At 41.9% G+C, this 26,037-nt stretch overlaps 1 protein-coding gene across 2 annotated transcripts in view; it reads right to left on the bottom strand.

Annotated features, from left to right (window-relative positions):
• Positions 1 to 26,037, bottom strand: part of ADAMTS12 (ADAM metallopeptidase with thrombospondin type 1 motif 12) — a 306,746-nt gene that overhangs the window by 96,648 nt on the left and 184,061 nt on the right. For both annotated transcript variants that reach the window (XR_005986849.1, XM_041749284.1), the window contains exons 6-10: positions 18,916 to 19,040; positions 15,028 to 15,177; positions 6,676 to 6,819; positions 5,962 to 6,106; positions 145 to 237 (exon numbers count right to left, since the gene is read on the bottom strand). Coding sequence is in view for 1 of the 2 variants with exons in the window: in XM_041749284.1 (XP_041605218.1) it covers positions 145 to 237; positions 5,962 to 6,106; positions 6,676 to 6,819; positions 15,028 to 15,177; positions 18,916 to 19,040 (657 nt within the window). In the remaining variant the exon portion in view is untranslated. The remainder of the gene's footprint in view (positions 1 to 144; positions 238 to 5,961; positions 6,107 to 6,675; positions 6,820 to 15,027; positions 15,178 to 18,915; positions 19,041 to 26,037) is intronic.

Below are 26,037 nucleotides of genomic sequence, written 5' to 3' on the forward strand. Positions count from 1 at the left end.
GAAATACAATCCTTTTCCCTGGCTAGCCTGACAGTGTGACCTCCATTCACCCAGACAGCTGCTCTCCAGGGTCCTCTCTCCACTTCTCCCAAGAGCCCTATGCCTACCACCCTCCCACCTTCCTTCCTCAACCTGACACGTCACCTTCTTCTCACCACATCGCGTCCCATCTGCAGCAGCGTCCAGCTTAGAGCGACAAAAGCCTTTCACTGAGCACCACAGGGTCTGGCAGACATTCTGGAAAACAAACGTGAAACTGTACTCTTGTATTTTCCAAACTTGCATAAAAGCACTTCTACAGTGATGGTGAAATACACACTTGGCCATCCACAGACCCATAATAATGCTGCTGTTGTTGAGTGATAAAAAGTGACCATTCGAGACCTCTTGATCCAAACTTAATTTGGACTTTGTTGTCATTCATACACAGTGGCATGGTCTACTAAGTAATAAGGAAACAGGAGACAAAACACATTTCCTAGGAGTTAAGATTAATTTCTATATGGGTGACACAGCATCACTGACCTCAGGCAGTGTAACTGGTGACTGAAGCCATCAAAGGCCAATGCAAACTATGGATGAAGGAATCGGATTACAAACAGTTGGGTGGTTATAACTTGAGCCTGCTCACTGAAGGAAATGGAACTATTCCACCCAGACAGCCTAAGCGTGTTGACTTTTGACTCAGAGTAGCCAGCCTGTGTATCTGCCAGGGAGTGAAACGGGTCTTTCCTATTCATTTCTCCTCCTGTAGTAGGAACAAGGGAAGGTTGACAAGATTCTCACATGTCATCAGAAATGGCTCCACTGCTAATATGTCCACCTTTTAGTCTTTCTTCTATTCACTCATCATTCATCATTCCATCCATTTAACTGTGCTCTTGATTCAATTTTTTTTAAATAAGATTTAATATTTTTAAACAATTTTGGAAAATTCTCTATCTTGACCTCTCTAAATTTTGCCTCTCCCTGATTACCACTATTCCCTCCCTCTGGAACTCTTAACTGATGAGCCTTCCAATCCTCTTCTTCATGTTTTAACTTCACTTTTATATTTTTCAACTCTCAATTTTCCTGTATATAAAAGTTGAGAAAGTCTGGATTTTTATCAGGAATAGACCAGCCTCTCCATCATACAGTTCATTGATTTTTTTCTTCAACTATGTCAAGTCTGCTGTTTAACCCAAACACTGAATTTAAAATCAATGATGCTATTTTTCATTTCTAGAGGCTGTAACTGTTTTTCATATCTACCTTACAAATACCTTCTAGTGTATTTTTCCTTTTCTCAAATTGTAACTTTTCTTTTATGCATTCATTTTATTATCCTTACCTAAAATATTCACTTATTCCAAAGTCATTGAGGGTTGATTATCTCTCCTCACTTAGCTGTAGGTTGTTTTAAATTTTGAATTAGATGCCGAATGGTGAATTCATCTAATCAGAAGCTTTATCTATTGGATTTTTGTGCATCTTTAGCTGAGCATTGGTTTCTCCAGGGCAGGTTTTTAATCTTTGTTTCTAACAGGCATCCCATGGTTCTATCGGGTCAGAAATATATTTATCTTAAATTTTTTTAGCATGAGGATTCTCTGTTTCAGGATTTTTTTTTCCTTTAGTGCCCATGGTTCTTGGCCATGCCACCTCAAAGAATGAAGAGGTAGACCAGATGAAGGGTGATGGGTAGCAAAGAGAAGTATATTGGGGATAGTACAAAGCTCCCAAAGACAGAGGGGATCCGAGAGGTTTGCCATTTTGGTGTTTAAATCAAAGGGTTTTTATGAGATTGTTGGTGGGCGATCTTCATCTAATAGCCCAATCGGACAATTGGCTGTCACCCAATCAGGTCTTTGTCCATGTGCTCATCTACCTATCAGGTAGGTGTTCGCGTGGGGAAGGGTGGAGGGCTCCTTTCAGGGTGGTGTGGACTAACAGAGGATGGTGGTTTTTTTTTTTTTTTCCTTTTAAGGGTGGTTTCCTCTTAGGAATGGGGTGGGGGGATCTCTTGCCTCTGTCTGCCTTTCTTCCCACTATCCTCCATTACAACTATACAAGAGTCTAAATTTGAACTCAATCAGTGTGAGGCTTGCTGTGGTAAAGTATTTTCTAGTGATAATGTTCTCCACCAGCATTTCTCCCCCTCAAAACCTTAGCTGAGATAAAAAAAAAAAAAAAAAAGACGCTTCTGTGGCATCTATCTTTATTGCCGGTAGTTCTTCTAGCCTCCTTCTCATTAAGCATAGCTCCACAAGGCCCCCAGCTTCCTGTAAGGGCCTCACTTCAGCTCTCTGCTCTGCTCCAGGTGCGCACATCACCATCTGTTGCCCCTAGATGTTAAAGTCATGGCCCTTTGGTTCTCTCCGCGTCTGCCTCAATGTGCTCATCACTCCCTTTTTTTAGCTTTTTCCCCCTGATGATTTTTTTCAGACTTTCTTATAAGTTCATTATGCATTTATAAAGGATGATGTGCTCAGTAAAGGGTACACAAAAACTCTCTTTGTTATATTTCTAACATTTTTTGAGTTATAAACTATAAACTATTTCAAGATAAAAAAGGTTTTAACAGAGAAAGTTGATGCTATATTCTTTGTTTTTTTTTTTTAAAGTATGTATTTATTTATCTTAATACCAAAAAGGATTAGGTTATCCTGGCTGTGATATGCAGGCAGGAATCTAAAGTCTTCATTCATTTGTCTCAAGTCTTCACTCTATTATCTATTTAATCTACATGCAAAGCCCTGCTGAATGTCAGGAATAAAAGTTCCCTCCCACTTTACGCACATAAAGTAGGGGAGGGTTTAAATAGGAAGCAACTATAATATTGTCTAATAAAGTCTTTGTCCAAGAAAATATAGACTAGAATGTGAAATGATATTTAATCTGAGCCCCAAATGATGAACAGTAGGGATGGTGTAGAGGAACCAGAGCATGCAAAGCTCTGGAGGTGGTGGAGAACCCACAACACTTTGAAGGATTTGGGTTGTTCAGTATATGGATAAATACAGAATATGAAACAGTAATTGACCAGAGATAGCCAGAGTGGTCTGTTTTTAGTACACCAAAGGATACCCTGAAAAAATCCTTACCTTTTTAAAACATCTAAAATTGTAGATAAAATATTTAAAATGTTTTAAATGCATTCCTGAGCTGGCAAGAAAGTAAGAGAAATCCCCAGAGGCTAAGAACGTACCAGAAATGTTGGAGATCCAGAGATACAAACCTGGTCACTTAGATTTTAGTTTTAATGGTCACCTGAATACTGGGAACAATGATCTGGGCCTGTGTAGTGTGGAAAGTTGGACTGGAGACCTCACGAAGACCGTAACTCCAAAGGACTAGCCATTGTGTGAAAGGGTGAACTAAAAGAAACCTGGAGACACAGCTGGAAAACTTGTCTGTTTTGACTTTAACTCTAGAAGGAGTGGTAAATGTTACCCCTGAGAGTCTGTACCTACATTGGCCCCCACACAACTCATGTAGTCAAACAACATCCAACCAATAATTTGTTTTTATTGACCCACATTCTCAGAGCGTGTCAACCCTCTAAGCCATAAAGAGTAACCTGATAGGGGATGCCCAGGTGGCTCAGTGGTGAGTGTCTGCCTTTGTTCAAGTCATGATCCCAGGGTCCTGGGATCAAGTCCTGCATCAGGCTTCCAGCGGGGAGCCTGCTTCTCCCTCTGCCTATGTCTCTGCCTCTCTCTCTGTGTCCCTTATGAATAAATAAATAAATAAATAATCTTAAAAAAAATAAAAGAAAAAACCTGATAGGAAGTTCACAATCAAGAGCTCACAATAAAAACAAAAATCAAGACAAGGAAATAATCTATAATAAGTGAGACCTGGAAAAAATCCCAAATAGGAAGAATGGATCACATAGACTTTGGATATTGGAATTATGTAACATAAATTGCAAAATAAATGTCTCAAATACGATTAAAAAATAAGAGATCATACTGAAAGTGTGAGTTAGAAACAAAAAACTATAACAGATAAAATTTAGAAAAATAAACAAATGGACTGTCATAAGTAAAACAAAAAACAAAACCATAAATGAGATTAAAAGGTCAACAGGTTAAATAGAAGAGTAGATGTATCTGAAGAGAGACATAAAGAACAAAAATGGAAGGCAAGGTCCCAAGACATGGAAGATTAATGATAAAGCCCAACATATAAGCGGTTAAAATTCTGTGTTACAGAATGGAGAATTAAAACAATATTTTAAGAGATAAGGCTAGAGAACAAGAACTGGGATGAATCCTAGAACCCCTTTCAAGCCATTTTAGAGAATTTAAGCTTTATCATAGGGAATGGGGAGACTGAAATATTTTAATCAGAGAGGAACACAATCCAATTTCCATTTATAGAGGTCACTTTGGCTGCATTTTGAGGGATGGATCAGAGTTGAGAGAGGTAGTCAAACTCCAGGAAAGGAGACCAATCGGAGAACTAGCGCAGTCACCTAGGGCTAGGTGCATTTTACAGATATTCAGGAGGTAGGACTGGCATGACTTGGTAACTAACAGGAGTGAGGGGGGAGGGATTTCTGCACCAACTTTACCTTCTCTATTGAGTCTTGCTCCTTGTGTTTAAGCACAGTCATTTACTTTCTCCTCAAAGGTCTTTCTATGTGTCTTTTTTTGTACTGATCTCACTGCATTCAGATTGTTCTGTGCCTCCTCCACCAGAGCACAAGCTCTTCAAGGTCAGAGAATTTATCCTATAATTTCTGAGGGCTTAGCTTTTTCATCTTACTCAGCACCCAATCCAGGAGGGGTTCAACGAGTCTTGCCTTGCCCGTGTCTATGTGTTAGCACTGGTACCTTCACGCTGAAAGGGATGCACTCAGAGAATAGGCAAGATTCAGATCACAAAGGAATGCCACACAAAGGAGTCGGAATTCATCCTGTGGTCTGTGGACCCTAAGAGTGGAGCAGAGCCATGGTTAGGTTTGTGTTGTTTTGAAATAACCTGACTGGGGCACCTGGGTGGCTCAGGGGTTGAGAATCTGTCTTCTGATTGGGTGATGATCCCAGGGTCCCGGGATCGAGTCCTGCATCAGGCTCCCCACAGGGTTCCTGTTTCTCCTTCTGCCTGTGTCTCTGCCTCTCTCTCTGTGTCTCTCATGAATAAATAAATAAAATCTTTAAGAAAAAAAAAAGAAATAACCTGAGCAAGAATTTGAATGGGGGAGACACTAGGTAGGAAGTAATTACAATTGTAAGGAGAGAAGATGAGAGACTGAATCAAGGCAGTACAGTAGGAATGAAGACAACAGGGAAGAGCCACAAACTCCTTAAGAGGTTAAAGGTCAGGGCCTGACCTAACATCTGGATGTTGAGGGGCTCTTGCATGGCTCAGTCAGTTAGGCATCTGACTCTTGATTTAGCTCAAGCCAAGATCTCGGGGTGGTTGAGCCCCGTGTTGGACTCTCTGCTCGGCACAGAGTCTGCTTATCCCTCTTCCTTTGCTCTCCCCCCTGCTCTCTCTCTCCCTCTCTCTCTCTCTCTCTCTATCAAATAAATAGATAAAATCTTAAAAAAAAAAACCATTTGGATATTGAAAATTAAGGAGAAGAATGAATTGGGATGAATCACATTCCTACTTGGGATCTGAGGGTTCTCTATAACCAGATGGGAAATTGAGCAACTTTAGGTTCCTGTGGAGTCTACAGGTGTGAGTCACTGTGATTCTGAAAATCACTATAGCATTTTCTTCACCACCACCCACTTGCAAAGGATTGCTGTCTCCATAGGATACCAAGGAGGTGGGGTCAAGGAATGTAAATGACCCCAACTTCACACCTGCTGCCTTGCAAACACCTTGCCATGAATGGAAGGTTTCCATTTCTGTGTCTGGCTCTTTGGATCACCAGATAGTTCCCTGGCCCTTCCTTCAGCATGCTGGGGATCTCAAGCCCAACGCATACCCACCAGAGGCACTGACATACCCAACACTTACTTCTACTTCCTGGCAGAAGGTGGCATTGGGGCCATACTGCAGCTGACATTGATGGTGAACATCGTAGATCACTCCAGGGGCAATGACTTTGGACTTCAAGCCTTTCTTTTGGGGGGTGTCATCAAGACAGAACCCCCAGCCCCGGCTGAAACAAGTTAACAGAAATGAGAACAGTTGCTTATGATTTCCTTCGTCTTTAGTCTTTCACTGAACAGAAACTTCCATCCTATAGTTTACTCTTCATCCTTCAAGACAACTTGATTTCCACAAGGCACAGAAACCCCCAGGCCCAAGGATAGAACAGTCTGGGAGGAAATGCAAATCATACCCCACATTGCTACTTCAGCTGTGAGCCAGGAAATCAAGCAAGAGAGTAAAATAAAATCATCAGACGGGTTTCAGTGACCACTTCTGACATATCCTAGCTGTTCCTGCCAGTTCCTGGGGGACCTACCGCATCCTCAGATCATAAAGAGCCTCCCTGAGCAGGAGCAAACAAGGGGATCGGGATACTCCCCTGACTGTGGCTGGAAGGCAGGACCCATCGACGTGCAGGGTAAGAAAGTAGAAGTGAAATCCAGTTCTTTTGATGCCACCCTGCTACTATGATCTATGGGAGGAACTGAGCCTTTCCCAGGCCTTGGGTCAGACTCCAAATGACTTCCAGTCTCAAGACCCCCAAGCCAGGCTGTCCTGAAACTCATTGTCACTTACTCCAGGAAGCGGGTGATATACTCCTTGCTGCACTGGGACCACGTCAGTGGGGTGGGATTGTACTGGAGCTGGCGGGACATGATGTATGGGTGCCTGCCCACGGGCTCACAGTCGTTTTCTTTCCCATCGTGCTGGATGCCGAAGCTGCAGGAAGGCACAAAGCACAAGGGTATTGGGGAGGCAGGCGTGAAATAGGGAGCAAGTGAGCTTCTCCGAGGTGAAAATAACCGAGATCCCCTTTTGTACAGAATGCACGTGTTTACAAAGTGGGACTCTGAAGTTGGAGAGAGAGAGCGCTAAGCTTGAACGAAAAAGCACAGGAGACGTTATAAGCATGGCTTGGCTTCAAATATGCAAGGGTGGGAACCACGTGGCTAATTCAAAAACTTCTGCTTGGCTGAGAGCTGGCAGTTTGACTTCCAAGGAGTAAGGAGGGCAAGTCCTGCCTCAAGCGATCTTCTTCCTCCTGCTTTACCAACCACAGCACAAGAAACCCAAACCTTCCTTCTCCCTTTTCATTGTCGTTTAAGGAAGACATGAAAGAGAAAACCTATGCGAGACTTTGTCAAAAGCCATAAGCTTTGAGTGATTGAATTTCTTTGGAGTCTTGTCATGAGCATCCTCCAGTATGGGAGACACTGGGGAGACCTCACACAGTTCAGTGGTTAGAGCGGGGTTTTGAAGACAGATGATCTGGACGGTATTCCATCTCCACCACTTAATGATCTGGGAGTTCCTCTCCTGGAAAATGCAGAGTCACCACAGTGCTAGGGTCAGATGTGAAGGGAGAGTCTGAAAACCACTTAGCAAGGGCCTGGCTGCTAAGAAGGGCTCTGTGAATGACCGAAATCCTTTATTGCTGCTTTTATCCTTATCTAGCCTATTCTCAAAAATCACACAGCTACTTAGTGCTAAAACCAGGTCTTCCGCTGTTTGTGCTGCTACATCAGTGCCCTTACCCAGGTCTTGCTCAGTGCGCTTCTGCTCTCTGGCCTCCTACTTCCAGGCTGACCAGGTGAAGCAGCCCTGAACACCCCGACAGAGTTTATCCACCGTGGCAAGGGGTGCCTGGGAAGGAAGCAGACTCAGAAGCGTCTGCTTATAAGCTGAGTCCTCAGGATCACTCCAAGATGCCTTCAGAGCCCCCACAAGATCTCTTTTCACTGGAATCTGCTTATGGCATACTTGCAGCCCAGAGCTGTTGGCTCAGATTTCCAAATCTGAACAGAGGGAAGTATGACCTTTTACTCCACTAGTGAAATTCAACTCCTCTGCCAGGGAAGCTCATATGTAACCTTAACAAAATCTCCAGATCAACATTAGCAACTCTTACAGAGAATGGTCTTTGGGGGATTTAGAAATTTCTTGTATTTTGCTTAAGCCATTATGATCTTATCAGCTTATAGATTCTGATCACGGCCCACTTAAATACAAAATTCACAAAGGAATCAGAGAATTAATGTACAAAACTACTCTTATCACTAAGCCACAAAGAATGTGATTCAATGAAAGCTTTCATTCTAAGCAGGCCTTTCTTATGCTGTTGCAAATTCATTCTTACTCAGCTCGTGAAGTAGAACTTGTAGACTATAAGTTCACCTGCGCAATAATTAGTAATAACCCTAAACTGTAAGCATGGTTCAAAATTATGCATGAATAATGGTTTTTTCTAGCAATAGATAGTCTAATACAGGAACCATACAGCTGTATCCTACATACTGGGTAGATTCAAACCTGCCCTCAAAACATATCAGTTCCCTCAAAGCTCATTTTGTTCTACATAAAGTTTTTTCTTGTGTATTTTTTTAAAAAATGTATTTATTTATTTGAGAGAGAGAGAGTGTGTATGTGTGTGCCCGGGGTGGGTGGGGTGGGGAAGGCAGAGGGAGAGGGAGAGAATCTCAAGCAGACTCCCCACTGAGCATGGAGCCTGATCTCATGATCCTGAGATCATGGCCTGAGACAAAATCAAGAGTCAGAAGCTTAACCAACTGAGCCACCAGGATGCCCCTGTTCTATCTAAAGTTTTCAATTCATTAAAGGATTTCCCCCTCAAGCTTTATCACCTCTCTGTACTCCCATGTTAGGAGAGAAAAGCAGTGCTACTAACCAATGTCCCTCTGGACTGCGTCTACTACGTTTAAATGTGTGGAGTACTCCTGTCACATGGGCACAGGGGACCGATGAAAAATGAAGGCCAAGAAAGTACATGGGGTCATGGGATGGAAGGTTTGTTTCCAGGAAGCCTCTCTCCAACAGATAGGATGGAAGCTGAAGAGCAGCTGGGATTCTGGAGCCCTCTGCAGTCCCAAACAACTTACTGAGCTGTTGGGATTCACCCGCTTTACCTCATGTTTGGCTTTCAACTCCTGTAGGAGTTGGCCAAATTATAGATGGGAAATAGCAAGTTGATTACTTAGCTGGGTTTCAGGGTATCATTTGATGGATATTACTTGCCTTTTATTATTCATTTTTTTCATCTGAGTATAGTTGACACAATGTTAGAGTAGTTGCAGCTGTACAACTTAGTGATTTGGGCAAGTGTATATACATCAGGCTCCGTTCCCCATAAGTTTGCCTGCCACCTGTCCAGTCATATCGCTATTACAACACCGTTGACTATATTCCTTATGCAGTACCTTTTATTCCTATAACTCGTTATTCATTTTACAGCGGAGAGGTAACAGCAGAGAATAAAAACCATGAGAGTGGGGCAGCCCGGGTGGCTCAGCAGTTTAGCGCCACCTTCAGCCCAGGGCGTGATCTTGGAGACCCGGGATCGAGTCCCACATTGGGCTCCCTGCATGGAGCCTGCTTCTCCCTCTGCCTCTCTCTCTCTGTCTCTCTCATGAATAAATAAATAAAATCTTTTAAAAAAAAATGAGAGTGTGACTGTGCACTTTCCAAACTCATTTAGGAAATACCAATTCCATGTATATAACACATAAAGGTCTGTAATGAAATCCAGAAGCAGGAGAGAAATATTGGGTGAATATTGCTTTATGAGTGTTCATCTGTATCATGATATTTTCATTACTTAAAAGGAAAGGATGCCAGGTCTCAGAGAAGCTTGTAAATTTCCCCCTGGAATTCTACTTTCAGTTTTGGTAACTTACCTAAGGAGCCTCATAAAGGTGGTACGAGGCCAAGTGACTGATACAATCTGAGGTCCTCATAAATGGATTTTTAAAGAGTTTTCTCTCAAAAATGAAATTATTCACATAAGGCCATAACACAAGTTAGTTAATTTTACTTTCTATTTTGTATCACACATAATCTGTAATGAAACAAACAATGTTTCCAAGAAACAATGGGGTATCTATGTTATTAAGCTATAATGAGAGTCTTTTGGAGACACTGGTTTATCCCAGTTTTGGCTTTTTTTTTATTATTATTATTTTTTATCTGCCACAGTCCATTTCATTGATCTTCCCAGTGTCTCAGTTTGCTCCATAGAAAATTAGAACTACACAGCTAAAGAAAGAACTAAATACCTCAGAAGCATCTTTTGCTATGAGCAAAAGTTTCTTAAGAAGTTCCTAAAGTCTTCTCTGGTTTGATTTTGTGTTTTACTAAAGGATTTTTTGCATCACTCAAGCTTACATGTTCTTTCAACTTTCTCTTTGTATCAGTGACTCTTAAATTTTTTTTTTTGTCCATTAAAAGACAGTGTTTTAATGCAAATCAAAAGCACCATGAAATACTCCTTTCAAAATGGCAAAAAACAACGACAACAACAACAACAACAACAACAAAAAAACAAAAAAAACAAACAAGAAATAACTGTTGGTGAGAATGTAGGGAAAAAGGAACCTTCATGCACTGTTGGTGGGAATGTAAATTAGTATAGCCACTGTGGAAAACAGTACAGAGTTCTTCAAAAACTTAAAAATAGACATATCATATGATCCAGCAATTGCACTACTGGGTATTTACCCAAAGGAAATAAAAACACTAATTCCAAAAGATATACCGCAATTATGTTCACTGTAGCATCATTTACAAAATAGCCAAGATATGGAGCCTAAGTGTCCATCAGTAGATGAATGGATGAAGATGTGGTGTATCTATTTACAGCAGACTCAGTCACAAAAAGGATGAAATCTTGCCATTTCCAACAACATGGGTAAACCTAGAGGGCATTATGCTAAGTGAAGTAAGTCAGACTGAGAAAGAAAAATACAATATGATTTCACTCATGTGGAATCTAAAAAAGCAAATGAATAAACAGATAAAAAGCAGATTCAGGGGTGCCTGGGGTGGCTCAAATGGTTAACTGTCTGCCTCTGGCTCAGGTCATGATCTCAGGGTTCTGGGGTCAAGCCCTGAATTGGGCTCCCGGCTCAGGAGGGAGTCTGTTTCTCCCTCTACTCCTCCCCCTGCTCATGCTTTGTCTCTGTCTGTCTGTCTGTCTCTCAAATGAATACATAAAATCTTATGGGAAAAATAAAGAATTGAACATGTAAACACAGAGAACAAACTGGTGGTTGCCGAGAGGAGGAGGGTAAGAGTGTGTGGGCAAAATGGGTGAAGGGGGAGTGGGAGATACAGGCTTCCAGTTATGGACCAAATAGGTCATGGGGATAAAGGCTCAACACAGGGTATAGTCAATGATACTGTGATAAGGTTGTGTAGCGACAGATACACTATGCTGTGGTGAGCATAGTATAACACATGGAGAAGCTGAATCACTATATTGTATACCTGAAACTAACGTAACATTGTGTGTCAACTATACTCAAATTTTTTAAAAAAATTAATAAAAAATGACAGTGTTTTATTTAGATCATCTGTACATGGCCCAATGCCTTTTTAAAATTTACTTTTATTTTTTTTTAAGATTTTATTTATTTATTCATGAGAGACACAGAGAGAGAGGCAGAGACATAGGCAGAGGAAGAAGCAGGCTCCCTGAGGGGAGCCTGATGCAAGACTCAATCCAGGACCCTGGGATCATGACCAGAGCCAAAGGCAGACACTCAACTGCTGAGCCACCCAGGTGCCCCCCGCCCCATGCCTTTTTTTTTTTTAATTAAACTTTTTATTTTGAAATAATTGTAGGCTCACTTGCAGTTTTAAGAAATAAACGAATAGGTTCCTGGTCTGCTTTGCTCACCTTCTCCCCAATGGTAACACATCGCAAAACTATAATCCAATAACACAATTAGGGTTTTGATGCTGATATGGTCAAGACACAGAATACTGTCGTCACCACAAGGATCTCTCATGTCACACTTACAGCCACACTTTCTTCCTTCCCTCCGCTATTCTGTCCTGAAGCCCTGGCGGCCACTAATTAATATGTTCTCCATTTCTAGAATTTTTACACTTCAAATATGCTATATAAATGGAATCACACAGTATGTAACCTTTTAGGATTGCTTTTTTTTTCACAGAGCATAACTGTTTGAAGATTCATCAGGTGGCTGTGTGTATCAAGGTTTCCTTTCTTTTTATTGCTGACTAGTAAATATTGCATAATATGTATCAAACCCAGTTTATGTAACCCTGTTATATTCACCCTGTTGGGTTGACAACAACCCTGGATTGTTTCTGGTTTTTGGCTATTAAGATTAAGCTTCTGTAAACATTCATGTAAAGGTTTTTGTGTGAACCTAAGTCTTCATTTTTCCAGGATAAATGCTCAGGAGTACAACCTCTGGATCATATGGCAGTTGCAGGTTTACTGTTTAAAAAACTGACAACCTATTCTCTATAGTGAACCATTTTACTTTCTCACCAGCAAGCTATGAGTGATCCAGTTTCTCTGCAATCTTGTCAGCATTTGGTGTCACCACTATGTAGTCATTCTGATTGGTGCGTGGTGATATCTCATTGTGGTCATAATTTACATTTCCCTGATAGCTAATGATGTTGAATATATTTTCAAGTGCTTATTTGCCATTTATATACCCTTTTTAGTGAAAGCTCTCCTCATGTCTTTTGCCCATGTTCTAGTTACTGTTTGTTTTATTACTATTGAGTTTTGATAGCTGCTTATGTATTTTGATGCTAGTCCTATTGAATAGATGGTGTTAGTTTCCTAGAACTGCCATAAAAATTACCATAAGCTCAGTGGCTTAAAATAACAGGAACTTATTCTCTCACAGTCCTGGAGGAGAGAAATCTGAAATCAAGGTGTCAGCAGTACTATGAACACTTTAAAGGCTCCAGGGGAGAATCTGTGCTTGTTTCTTCTAGCTCTTGCTAAATACAGGCTTTCTTGACTTGTGGGAGCAAGACTCTAACTTCTGCTTCTGTCTGTACATGGCCTCTTTCTATTTGATCTCTCTGTGTCCAAATCTCCCTTTCCAGTCATTGGGTTTATGGCCCAACCTGAATCTAGTGTGATTTCATCTCAATTATTAACTCACAACATCTGCAGAGACCCTAGTTCCAAAACAAGTAACATCCTGAAGTTCCAAGTAGCCTTGAAGGGAAGGGAGACACTGTTCAAGCCACTATACAGGGTTTGCAAATATTTTATCTTAGGCTATGTGGCTTGTCTTTTCATCCTCTTAAAAGAGTCAGAAGTTTTTAAATTTTGATGAGTTCAATATTTAAGTGTTTCCATTTATGGGACTACACTTTTGATGTCAAGTTTAGAAACTATTTGCCTAGCCCTAGATATTGAAAATTTTCTATTTATGTCCTAAAAGTTTTTTACTTCAAAATTTTACATTAAGTTTATGTTCTACTTTAAGATAATTTTTGCATATGATACAAGACTTAGGTAGAGTCTTTAAATATATTTATATATTTAAAATTTTTGCCTATGGATGTCCAATTGCTTCAGGACCCTTTCCTGAACAGGCTATCTTTCCCCTATTGAATTGCTTCCATATTTTTGTCAAGAAATCAGTTGGATATATTTGTTTTGTACTATTTTTGCATTCTCTGGTTGATTCCATTGATCTTCGTGTCTTTCCCTCCACCCAAACCACACAATCTTGATTACTGAAGGTCGTATTTTGAAATATCATAGACTGATTCTTTCCATTATTCTTTTTCAAATTGTCTGGAAAGCTTACTCTAGTTCCTTTGACTTTCTATATACATTTTAGAATAGTTTGTCTATATTTCAAAAAGAATCTTGCTGGAATTTTGGTAGAAATATCATTAAGCCTATATATTCATTGCAGGAGAATTCCATTTTTACCATCGTTGAGTCTTCCAATTCATGAACATAGTATGTTTCTCCATTTATTTAAATCTCTGATTCTTTTCTCAGTGTTGTGTAATTTAGAGCCTACAGTATGTCCTGTACACTTTTGTTAGATTTAAAAGTATATAATAATTATATGTAAATATTTCATCATACTTTGGAGTCATCATGAAAGGTACTACATTTTTCATTTCAGTGTTCACCTGCTCATTGCCAGTTTATAAAAATGTGATTGATTTTGTATGATTATATTGTACTTTGTGAGCTTATTTGTTCTAGTTTGGAATATCCAGTCTCCATGGCTCTTTCCAATCCCTCTTCTTTTCAGGCTGCACACTCAAAGAATGCCACAGGGTTCTGCTTCCTTCCTTCAAAGGAGGAGACCCAGACTGGTGGCTATATAACAGGGAAGGGGTATAGCTGAGTCATTCACATGGCTCCCTAGTTAGCATGATCTTCTCTTATTTGTGGTTAGTGTATATATCAACAAATTAAGTTACAAATAAGCTAACATCTTTTCTCTTTACTTGGAAAATCCAGAAACCTCATTATCTCTTCACTGCAACCTGCTTTTCGTGCATTTATCCAATCAAATTCACACATTTTTGAGACAAATTGCACCTCCTGTTAACTGACCTTTGCTTGATGGTCTTTTCCCATTTATTGTAGTTTTAAATTTCTGCTTTATTCAATATGTTCCTGTAATCCATTTAAGTAAAGTGGGATTAACAATAGTATCTATTTCACAAGATTGTTGAGAGGATTCAATGACACAAGACAAAGTGTATGACGTAAAGGTGCAAAAATGTTAATGTTTGTGAGTTTTTGGTGACATTAATATTATTACTATTCCATAATAACTAAACAGGAATTGTTACTTCTGAATTAATCAAGTGAGTTAAAGCTTATGTCTTTGTTTGTTCTCAATTCATTCTAATCCAGAAAATTGTAGTAGCCTCTTTGATTCTGCCTTATAGATGGGTACATGCGGTCAGGGAACAAAAGACCTGAAATTTTTGATGTATGTGATTATCCTCACTTTACAGATGAGGTAGCAGAGGTTTAGGAAGGTGAGTCAAGACACAATGCACCTGACTCCTGATTCCCCATGTAGGGTGCTTTCCCCTCTCTCTACTGACATAGTATGTGAACATGGCAAGGAGATATCAGTTTCTTCCACCCTTTACCTGTGTCCCAGCTCATGGGCAATTGTGAAAGCCAGAGGGAGTCCAGAGTCTTCATTGATGTTACAACTCCGGTGAGGCTGGCACATTCCTGACAGGTGGGACAGACCTAGAGTCTCACAGGGGCGATTGACACCAGCACAGATGTCTTTTCTGAAAGCAGAGAACAGAGATGCATAGGCTTCCAAAGAAACATCTGAAAAAAATCCTGGAAAAAATCTTGGTATTAATTCACATTCAATGTGGGCTGGGGAGCATAATTAATATTGTTTTTAAAAGTCCACATAAATATAGGTTGCAATTCTGAATTCTTAATTTTGATTTCACCTCTTAATTACTGAATCTTACAAACACCTAAACAATAAAGGAAGATATGACAAATGTTTTATTTTGAGTTGAGCTGCTTTTTGCCTTTAATCTCAGGAGGCCAAATTACATTGTTTTGTCCAAAAGAGAAGGATTTAATTGAAAATTTGAGATTATTTGAACTTTTAAGTAAAGAAAGGACAACCAGTAGTGGCTGAAAGGTTTCAAACATGAAACCCCTTTTTTGGTCGTTCTGAGGTCTGTGCTCAAAATTCATCTGAGAACTTTTGCTTATTCACGAAAAAGGCAATTGGTCTCATTAATCCACCCAGAGCTCAAATCAGTGGTCTTTCCAGTCCCTTTACCCAAACAAGATGGCATAAGGGAGGGAATGCATATACAAATAAAGACTCCTAGCATCTTAAAAAATTTGATTATAGTCTTTAAATGTAAAAATGTGCTCCCGTATCTTTGTAGGAATTATTTCAGTCATTGACAAGAGTTAACTAGTCCTATGGTTTTCTTCAATTCCAGAAGAACTCTTTGCCAAGAATAGCTGCACAAATGCCAATAAGGTTCTGAGCTTCAGTTAGTTATAGACCTTCAACTCATTGGGCTTGTGTGGGTACCATTCCTGGCAATGAATGGTCTGTTTTTTTGTTTCCACTGGGCCATGGAAAAGACCCAGGCTCTGAAAAATCCTGTGAGTCCTCAGTTCTGCAGGAGACAATTACTGGGACAATAGGATAGGCAAGAGAGGCAGCTCCCATCTCGGGACATGCCAACTGATTTGATCTCCATTCTAATAGCAATAGTTGTTGGGTGGTTTTGTATTGGAGAGCTAGATTGAATCATACAGCCTAATCATTCTAAATAATTGCTTGGTCTGTCAGAGGACCAGCCAAACACTTTTCCACCCCTATTACAAATGTACTTGTCACTAGCTCCTTTTTTAAAAAAAAAAAAAGTACAGGCCTGTATAGAGCTGCTGAGAAGAGATGATTAGTATCTACTGCTTACTCACTGGATTTCTCATTCTGATAGGAAAGGAGTCAGGTCCATTAAATCATTGTCTACTGAGTGCCTACTAAGTATCTAGCACTACAGTGGAAAAAAGGTGGTAATAAGAGAAATGTAGGAATATGAGTCTTCCAGGCCAAGAGCTTCTGCTCTCCAAAGCAGATTGGCTCTACCTCTAGCATGCACTGGGAGTAGTGAAAGAGAAAACATGCCGTGGCATGCGGGTACAAGTCCCACTTCATGAGGCATGTTCAAGACAAATCCACCTTTCCCTCAATGCAATTCTGCAGAGAACCCTTTTGACATGGATCTCAACCCAGTCCTCCAGGGGCAAGTCATACACTTCCCTCCCTGGTCTTGCCTGTTTTTTTTCAGACCAGAGGTTCTCAACAGGGGTTTATTTTGCTCCTCACCCATTCTTAGAGGATATCTGGCCATCTCTGGAGACAGCTTTTGGTTATCACACTTGAAGAAGGGTACTATTGGCATCTCGTGGATAGATTAAATATATGTCCATGCATGGGATAGCCCTTCAAAGGAAAGAATTAAGCAACCCAAAATGTCAGTTATACCAAGGGTGAGAAATCCTGTTTTAGAATTTGAAATACTTGCCACTGTTTAGGAGTTGGTGAGTTTCATCATACACTGAAACCAGACTTTTGTTCCAAGGGAGAAAAGTTATAATAAGAGAATAATTATAATAATAAAAGAACAGATCTTTCATATGCTTATGGGTATTAGTTGAGAGTATAACTATTAGGGCCCAATTGCCTGGATTTAAGTCCCAGGTGTACCTGAACAGCAATGAGATTTGGGGCAAGTGACATAACCAAGCCTCAGTTTTTCCATCTTAAAACAGGAATGATTGATAGCAGTCAGCTAGCAGGATTGTTGTGGAGATTAATGACTATTCTAATAAATGTAGCACAGTGCTACATAAAACACTCCACAAATGCCAGCTATCATCAACTCACCCCTTTCTTCATGTGAGAATGACAGAAGAAACGATTTCTGTTTTCAGAAAAGAGATGGAGCTGATGCAGCTTCCAATGGAGGTCCCAGATCTGGGGTTCTTCCCTATAGATATACCCTGCCTGGACTGAAGTCTCTCTGTGGCTTATTGCCCAGGATCTCAGTGTTTCCTGCCTGCTTGCTGGCTCCCCAGAACCCCTGTGCTTACATTCCACACTCACAGCAACCTACCTCCCAGTGGAGCTACTAATGTCACAGGTCCTAATACGAACCTAATGTTATAGGTTTGTGTCACAGACTTCCTTTGGAGATTGTCTGCATTCAATCAAAGTTTTGACACTCTCATTCCAAAGAGTGATTCTGTTGTCTGGAATGAAGGCTGGTTATCATCCTTTGCAGGCATCTCATGCACTGGGATACCAAAGGGACAGATGACAGGCCAAAATGTTCAGGGGCAGCCTATTCTCCCCGGGGAAGACAAACACACAGAGCCTTCTAGTGCATGAAGCTCTCTGTGGCTGAAAGGCCAGGTCAAGCAGCCTCTTCTATTACATATCCCTGGATTTCTTGATGTCTCCAAATCTGCACATGAGTGCCCCATGAGAACTTACCTCCCCTATGAATGAAAGAATTTCATTTATCTAAATTAAACTACTGTCTGATACATAGCAGGTATTCAATTAATACTGATTCATTTATTGAATCAATGAGAAAACATAGCCTCCAAGAGCCTGAGTTGATCAGAAAAGTTTATTAGCCTTTCATAGCTATGAAGCCTAGAAAGTTGATGGTTTTTATTAGTGCCATAGGGTCTATTTGTACTCAGAACAAAATATTATCTTCATGAGGGTGAAGGGAGACAAGTGTAACCAAACACCTTTGCCTATTCAGTGGTCAGGGTTGGGGGGTGGGCTGCTGCCTATATTCTGTTCACAATACCAGTCAGGGATGGGTTACAAGGAGGACTGACTTCTGTAGAGATAGTTTCATGTTTCTAAACTGGAGAAAAAAATTTTAAAAACAAATCAAAGGATCAGAAACCCCATGCTTAAGAGTTACCAGAGTCTTTAATGAGGATCTGCAAACAATCTTCCTGATTGTTTACAGAGCTGCATGAAAAAGCCAATTTTAAAGATGAAATCATCATTGGGATAGGAAAAAGGCCTGCATTTTGCCAGCAGATGCAGTTTAGTAACATGGAGAGTTTTGCTCCACATGTGTACTAACTGCCCCCTCACTGGTATGGGCTTCAGGAGTTGTCTGAATCATAGAAGCTGCCTTTTTAAATGACCAAGAGCGGGCACCCCGGGTGGCTCAGCGGTTTAGTGCCACCTTCAGCCCAGGCCCTGATCCTGGAGACCTGGGATCGAGTCCCATGTCGGGCTCCCTGCATGGAGCCTGCTTTTCCCTCCGCCTGTGTCTCTGCCTGTCTCTTTGTTTCTCATGAGTAAATAAACAAAATCTTTAAAAAAAAAAAAATGACGGAGAGCAGCAAAGAGTAGGAGACTTGCATCAGTTTGAATACCTGATAACTCTTTGACCGGCCCGCCCCCGTGCCTTGCAGCCCCTGGCTTCCATGTAGTCCCGGGGTACCTGGTGAGGAGGACAGCCACATCATGATGGGCAGGGTTGAGGTCACTCTTCGGATTGATGCTCTTCTGCCACTTACAGAAGCTGGACAGGGTCTTCTCCGCATGGTGAACTATTTTCAATCCTTGCTAGAGAAAGAAGAGGAAGAGACGGGCACGGGTGAGTTTCCTGTGCTCAGAGCTCATCACATAAGTCCCTGGAAGCAGCCCAGCAGGATGAGCTCTGGGTGGGCACCTCAGACATCCATTTGGCCAAAGTTTGGCAAAGGCCAACTTACTCCCTGCTCTCAACACCATTACTCTCATGACATTTATTAAAAGAACCTGAAGGGCAGAAGTGCAGGACATCAATTTTCACTGCAGCAAATAGTCCTTGAAGAAAAATGAAAAATACACTGGCCAAGACCAAGAGCTGTTTGAAGTTCCATCTCTAGCAGCTTTCTGCTTCCTAAGCTAGTAAAGAGGCATTTTTATTTCTAATGCAAAAAAAAAAAAAAAAAAAAAAAAAAAGATTTTCAACAACAAGGTTCTTCCTTACATGAGAACTCCTACAAGGCTGCAGTTGCACTCAATGTTTCCTTGCCCTTTGGTTTCCATTTTGGTCTCACATTTGTGGGTGAAGGGCAGAGGATGACATAATCTCTCCAGGCTTCTAACCCGTTAGGATCACTGGCTATCTGACAACAATTAGGATGCTGAAGGGGCAGCTGCAGGCTGCCCCCAGCCTGCAACTTCCAGGGCTTCTGAGTCACCCACTTGGTGACTACTGGGGATGGGAGGAGAGGACTTGTTCCAAATTAACTGGATGAACACTTGTCAAAAGGAGGAGGAGGGGGCTCCCATTCTAGGAGGGCCTCCAGCTTAATTTGAATTTCTGAAGGAGACATCCCTTTCACTTGGCCTATTTCTTTGGGTCTCTCTGTGGAGCTGTCCCTCACACAGGGTGGGTTCTACCTGGAGAATAACTACCTCCACTGGCCTACGCTAATCTAAGTCTACCACTCCGGCCTCAGTCCAAGGAATTCAGGACAATCTCTATGTGAAACTATGAACTTGCTTCTGTACCATTCTGTGTTCTGCTAAGGCCCACAGCCAAAGCAAATAAGACCTGAGAGGCTTCAGTTGCTTGTTAAAGGCATTTCCAGGTCTGCTCCCACCCAGGCCAATTAGCCACCATAGACAACTGCCTTTTTTTTTTTTTTAAAGATTTTATTTATTCATGAGAGACACACACACACACACAGAGAGAGAGAGAGAGAGAGAGAGAGAGAGAGGCAGAGACACAGGCAGAGGGAGAAGCAGGCTCCACGCAGGGAGCCCAACGTGGGACTCGATCCCAGGACTCCAGGATCACACCCTGGGCCAAAGGCAGGCACTAAACTGCTGAGCCACCCAGGGATCCCAGACAACCTGCCTTTTACAAAAACACAGAAAGGTGGCTCATCATCACTCATGAAAATTCACCGAACTGCTTAGCATTATGATTTTAAATAGAAGAAACAGACTTCACTATTTACTAATCCTCACTGTTCCAATATCCAGCAGAATGCTGTCTGGAGGAGGAGAAGGAGTTGTAGTGGACTAGCTGGGTACAGGGGTCAGCCTCCTAGTCATCTCATCAAGCCAGGGTAGAGTAGCAACCCTACCAGAGGCAACGCCCCTGCCCACCACAGAGAAGCAGTAAGGTGGCATAAAGCAGGGATGGAAGGAAAGAGAAAGGAAGGGAAAGGAAGGAAAGAGAAGGAAAAAAAAGGGAGGAAGGAATTATTTCTTGATCATTTACTATATGCTCAACACTTTGACATATATTCTTTCATTTGACCTAATTGCATCTTCTTGGCATTATTTCTAAAGCAAGCGTGGTTATTTATGTTCATTTTAGAATAAGAAGGAATTAAACCTCAGAGAAGTGAAAAACTAGCTGCAGGTGATTTGGGTCAGATATCAAGTCAAAGGCTCCAAGAACAAGTGCTCCTCAGTGAAGCGTGCTCCCAGCGGGTGGCCAGCCTCATTAGGAGCCCCCCTGGGTTACAGCTCCTTCACACTGGATAGCAGATTATTCAACAGAGCATCAACTATGATTGGATTGCTTTGAGGTCTGTTTTCAACCCTACATTTCTTTGTTTATTTAGTTGTGGGCTTTTGTTGTTTTGTGTGTGTGAGCAAGGAGGTCTCTGAGGGAATACTCATTAATTAAAAAATAATACCAACTGGAATTATTCTAAAGAGAAAGAAATCCTTAGGCATATGCCTAATGGAACAGGTGCAGGGTCTGTATTGGGAAAACTGCAAAATGCTGATGAAAGACAAGAGCCTCAATCTAAACTTCACACCTTGCACAAGTACTGACTCAGGATGGATCACAGACCTAAATGTAAAAATATACCATTTTTAAAATATTTTATTTATTTACGAGAGAGAGAGAGAGAGAGAGAATGTGCATGAGCAGAGGAGGGGCAGAGGGACAGGGAGAAGCAGCTTTCAGCTGGGCAGGGAGCCCTACTTGGGGCTCAATCCCAGGATCCTGAGATCACGACTTGAGCCAAAGGCAGATGCTTAACCAACTGAGCCACCCAGGTGCCCCCCAAACTATAAAACTTTTAGAATAAAAAATCATAGGAGAAAATATTGGGCAAGGAGTTCACAGACTTGACAGTAAGGACACCGATTCATACAAGAGGAGACTGAAAAACTGGACCTCCTTCAAAATTAAAGACTTTTCCTCTGAGAGAAACCTTCCAAGACAATGAAAAGATGAGCTCTAGCATGGAGGGAAATCTTTGTAAGGCAAAGTACTCAGACCCAGAATACACAAAGATCTCTCAAAACTCAACAATAAAAAGACAACAATGAGAAAACAAGCAAACATGAAGTTTCATCTCAGTGAGGAGGATGTACAGATGACCAACAAGCACAGGAAAAGATGTTCAACGTCCTTAACCATCAGGGAATGGCAAGTTAAGGCTGCAATGAGATACTCCTGCAGGCCTAGCAGAATGAACGCAATTAAAGGCAGCAGCAGCACCCAGGGATGTGGTAAAGTTGGTCACCAGTAACACTGTTGCTGAGAATGCAAAATGGTACAGCCACTATGGAAAGCAGCTTGATAGTTTCTTTAAAATATGAAACATGCAACAGCCATATGACCCAGCAGTTGCATCTCTTGACATTTATCCCAGAGAAATGAAGACCTGTGTTCACACAAAGGCCTATAGTAGAATGTTTATAGAACTTTGCTCATAACAGCAAAACCCTGGAACAACCCAAATATCCCTCAGTGAGTGAATGGTTAAACAAGCCGGTAAATACTGCGAATGCTACTCAGCACTACAATGGAACAAAGGCTTGGAGACACACAATTTGGATATATCTTGAAGGAATTAAACTGGATGAAAAAAATCCAATCTCAAGAGGTTACATACTCTATGATTCCATCTGTAGAACATTCCTGAAATGACACAATTATAGACATAGAGAACAGACTGGGGCTTTCCAGGAGTTAGGTTGGTAGAAAGGAGGTACAGACTTTGTGATGAAACCGTTCTGTATTGTGGCAATAGTCACATAAATCTACATGGGTTAAAACTGCAGAGAAAAAAAATGTACACACACTCACCAGTGCTGGTAAAACTGATGAAATCTGAATAAGGTAAGGATTTGTACAAATACTAACTTTTCGGTTATGATATTGTTTTACAGTTATGCTAGGTATGATCATGAGGAGAAAATGGGTGAAGGGCATAAGGGAGTTCCCTGCACTGTTTCTTCCAACTGCATGTGAGTCTGTAACTATTTCAAAACAAAAATATTTTTAAAATATCTTAAAAATAATAACTGGTCCAAATTAAGGCTTGAGGGTTGCAAGAGAAAATCTTACAGTGCACTTTTGAGTCCTCTGTGGGTTCAGACTCTATAGAATTCAGATTCTATGTGGGTTCTGTGCTTCTTAATTTTACCTGAAATTCCGTAGTTTTGAACCAAAGGGAACCCACAGTCTTTCAGGCGGGTTGTAGTGGGTAGGAAAAGCCCCTCCACACACACACTCACATACCCGTTACACTCAACATGCTCACACACCCACACGAAGGGTCAGTTAAGTTCCTTGTCTAAGTAGTCATACATATAACCACTTACTAGAGTCAAGAGGACCACAAGGCCAAAGCAGAGGGGCCCCATTTTGGAATGTTCTCCTTTGGCTCACAAAGTCCCTGGTAGAGGCCCACGGGTCAGGATGGGATGCCAGCAGATCCGAGAAGCTCAATTTTTGTTTCAGCATTGGCTGGACTCACTATTTTGTAAGACTTACATACCAATCCATGAATGTTTGTTTAAAGAAGAGTGAATGTTTGCAAACTTCCACACTTCCCAGTACCTGAGCCAAACTCCGTGTCAGCAAGGACACATCTTCATCATCGTGGGGAGAGCAGAGTCATTTTCCAGATGTTGCAGCATGAACTCTGCCTCCAATTTTCCCATTATTTCTAAGAGCCCATTTCCCTGAAGGGTCCTAGGTATTATGAATCCAATCTTCTTACTTCCAGTGAGGAAATCCAGGCCATAGAGGGGCACTACCTTAGCCGAGTCACACAGCAGGTGTGGGCAAGGCTAGGCTTTGATTCCAGGTTCGCAGCTACTAGTCTGAGACAGGTAGTTTCCAAACTGTCGAAGACTTCTCTAGACTTAGGGCTTGAATAGCTGGAAAGATTTAACCATTAGCCAAAGGATGATTATTGCTTATTTTTTACTCCCCCAGGTCACACTCCCATCCCTGGGGAGGAGACAAACACAGGAAAAGACCCTCCACTTCCGAGACACCCAGCTAGCTCTCATCCTCCTCCGGCTCTCTGACCACTTCTCAGGCTCCTCTACAGGCTATTCTTCTGTCTTTTTTTTTTTTTTTGGCTCCTCACTTAGCTTACTCTCAAACCCAGTCAGGCTGGGGGGGGGACATAATCTATATGCTGCTGACTCTCAAATCTGTATCTCATTCCAAAGTTCTCCTAGAGTGCAAACTCATGCACCCAAATCCCTTGATGGGCACCTTCTAAATGGCCCCACAGGAGCCCCCAACTCAGCATCCCCAAAGTCCTCCCTCTACAATATTAACCTGCCATTCTTCCTGCTTCCTCTTAGCTGAACCACCATCAGCTAAGCAGTCTAATCTAGAAACACCAGTGTCCTCCTGTTGGTCTCTCTGCCTCCACATCCTGCATCCCCAGCTGTCCTCATGTGCTGCTAAGTCTACTTCCCCCTCCATCTCTACTCCCAACCACCCTTGCTGAAACTCTCATCATTTTATGCCTAAGTTCATGCTTGCATCCACCTCTTAACTGTTCTCCTTTCTTCCTTGTTCTTAAATCCTCCATGCTCTTGCCAGGCTGATCCAGTCAAAACCCAAGCCTGCCCATATCACGACCGACAGCTCAAGACCCTCCAAAGTCTGACCTCCAGGAAGGAGGACCTCTCCCTTTATCTGCAACCTTGCAGTTTATGCTCTGGCAACATTCAAATGGCTGATATTACCCCCCACAGGCCATATAAAATACTCTTTTTACTTTGCTTTTTTTTTTTTTAAAGATTTTCTTTATTTTAGAGAGAGAGTTTGTGGGGAGAGGGGCAGAAGGGGAAAGAGAGACAAACGGAGAGAATCTCAAGCAGACTCTCTGCTGTGCACAGAGCCTGATGCAGAGCTTGATCCCATGACCCTGAGATTGTGACCTGAGCAGAAACCAAGAGTCAGATGCTTAACCGACTGAGCCACCCAGGCGCCCCTTTACCTTGCTTTCTTCAAGCTGCTCCTTTCTCCCCTCTCTTACCCTTATAACCTATTCAACATCCGTTCATTCTTTCAGACTCACTCTGAGCATCTCCAGGAAGACCTTCCCTGACCTCATCTGGATTAGGATTAGGTTCCCGCCAGTTTATCTCGAGCAGGCCTGGCTCACGGCACTTGCTGCCCTAGGTTAAAATGATCAAATTGCATGCTTTTTCAGAACGAGGACTGAGGTTTTTTTCCCCCTACTTCTCTCTGGCACTGCAAGGAGCCTGGCACACAGCAGGTAGACACACCAACCTGACACAGCACAGCACCCCTCATGGAATGGGGCAAAGGTGAAGAATACATCTACTGAGCCAGACAAAAGTGCATATGGGTTGGAGGTTATGTGGTGAGTCAGTAAAGAGGCAGGATCTCCTGCGGATTAGAGAAGAGGAAGGCAAGGGGTCAGAAGTGTAAGAAGAAAGCAAAGCCCATCTGTAATAATAATTCTGGTGCCTGTGGTAGGAACTGCTGGGAGGCAGCTCCACAAGGATCTCTCGGGTTTCTTCACATCTTCTGAGAAAAGGCCCCGACAGCTTTTGTATCTTTCCAAGGATGTTGTGTAGAAATAGACTTGGAGGACAGAGACGGTGTTCCCCTCCAGGAAAGAGGATGGATTTATTTGCTGTCCAGAATGGAAGGGATAATGGCTCCCTCTGGGGCACAAGCCGACAGGTTTGCACACAACCCCCTTTCAAGGGCTGATGTTTCCTTAGCTTGGGACTCCTCAGCTGCGATAAAACCCACTATGTGCACAGCATCCATCTGGGCTGGCCTCTCACCCCGGTGAAGGGACAAGAGGGGCAGCTGCAGACATGAAGCTCAGGCCACCTATTGTGCTGTAAGAAAGTCCTGACCCCTGCCCTGGAAGGCACAGGCCTTCTCCCAGCATCACATCCAGAGAAGGATGGCCAGACAACTGATGAGCTCACTCGCAGGGAGAATAAAACCTAAGACCCTTCATAGTTCTTGACCAGAATGAGGACAAGAAGGGAGAACAGGTGACCCAGCAGTCATGAGGATTATGTCAAAGCTAAAGCATCTATACACATGGGCCAGGTCCACGAGATTATCGAGATTTGCGCATAGTGGTCCACGAGATTATCGAGATTATCGAGATTTCCTTCTACTGGCAGAAGGAGGGAAGGAGAGGAAAAGGACCTGAGAAGTAGATGTCAACAAAGGGGATTATTCTTCCCACATTCCAACACTCCTTCAAGAGCAATTTTGGAATAAGCTGGGGATTAGTCACTGAAAAGGAAAAAAATGTTAGTGCCTGAAGCCTCCCCTCCAAATCTTGCTTGTTTT

Source organism: Vulpes lagopus, chromosome 3 (assembly GCF_018345385.1).
Source record: "Vulpes lagopus strain Blue_001 chromosome 3, ASM1834538v1, whole genome shotgun sequence".
Taxonomy (NCBI): domain Eukaryota; kingdom Metazoa; phylum Chordata; class Mammalia; order Carnivora; family Canidae; genus Vulpes; species Vulpes lagopus.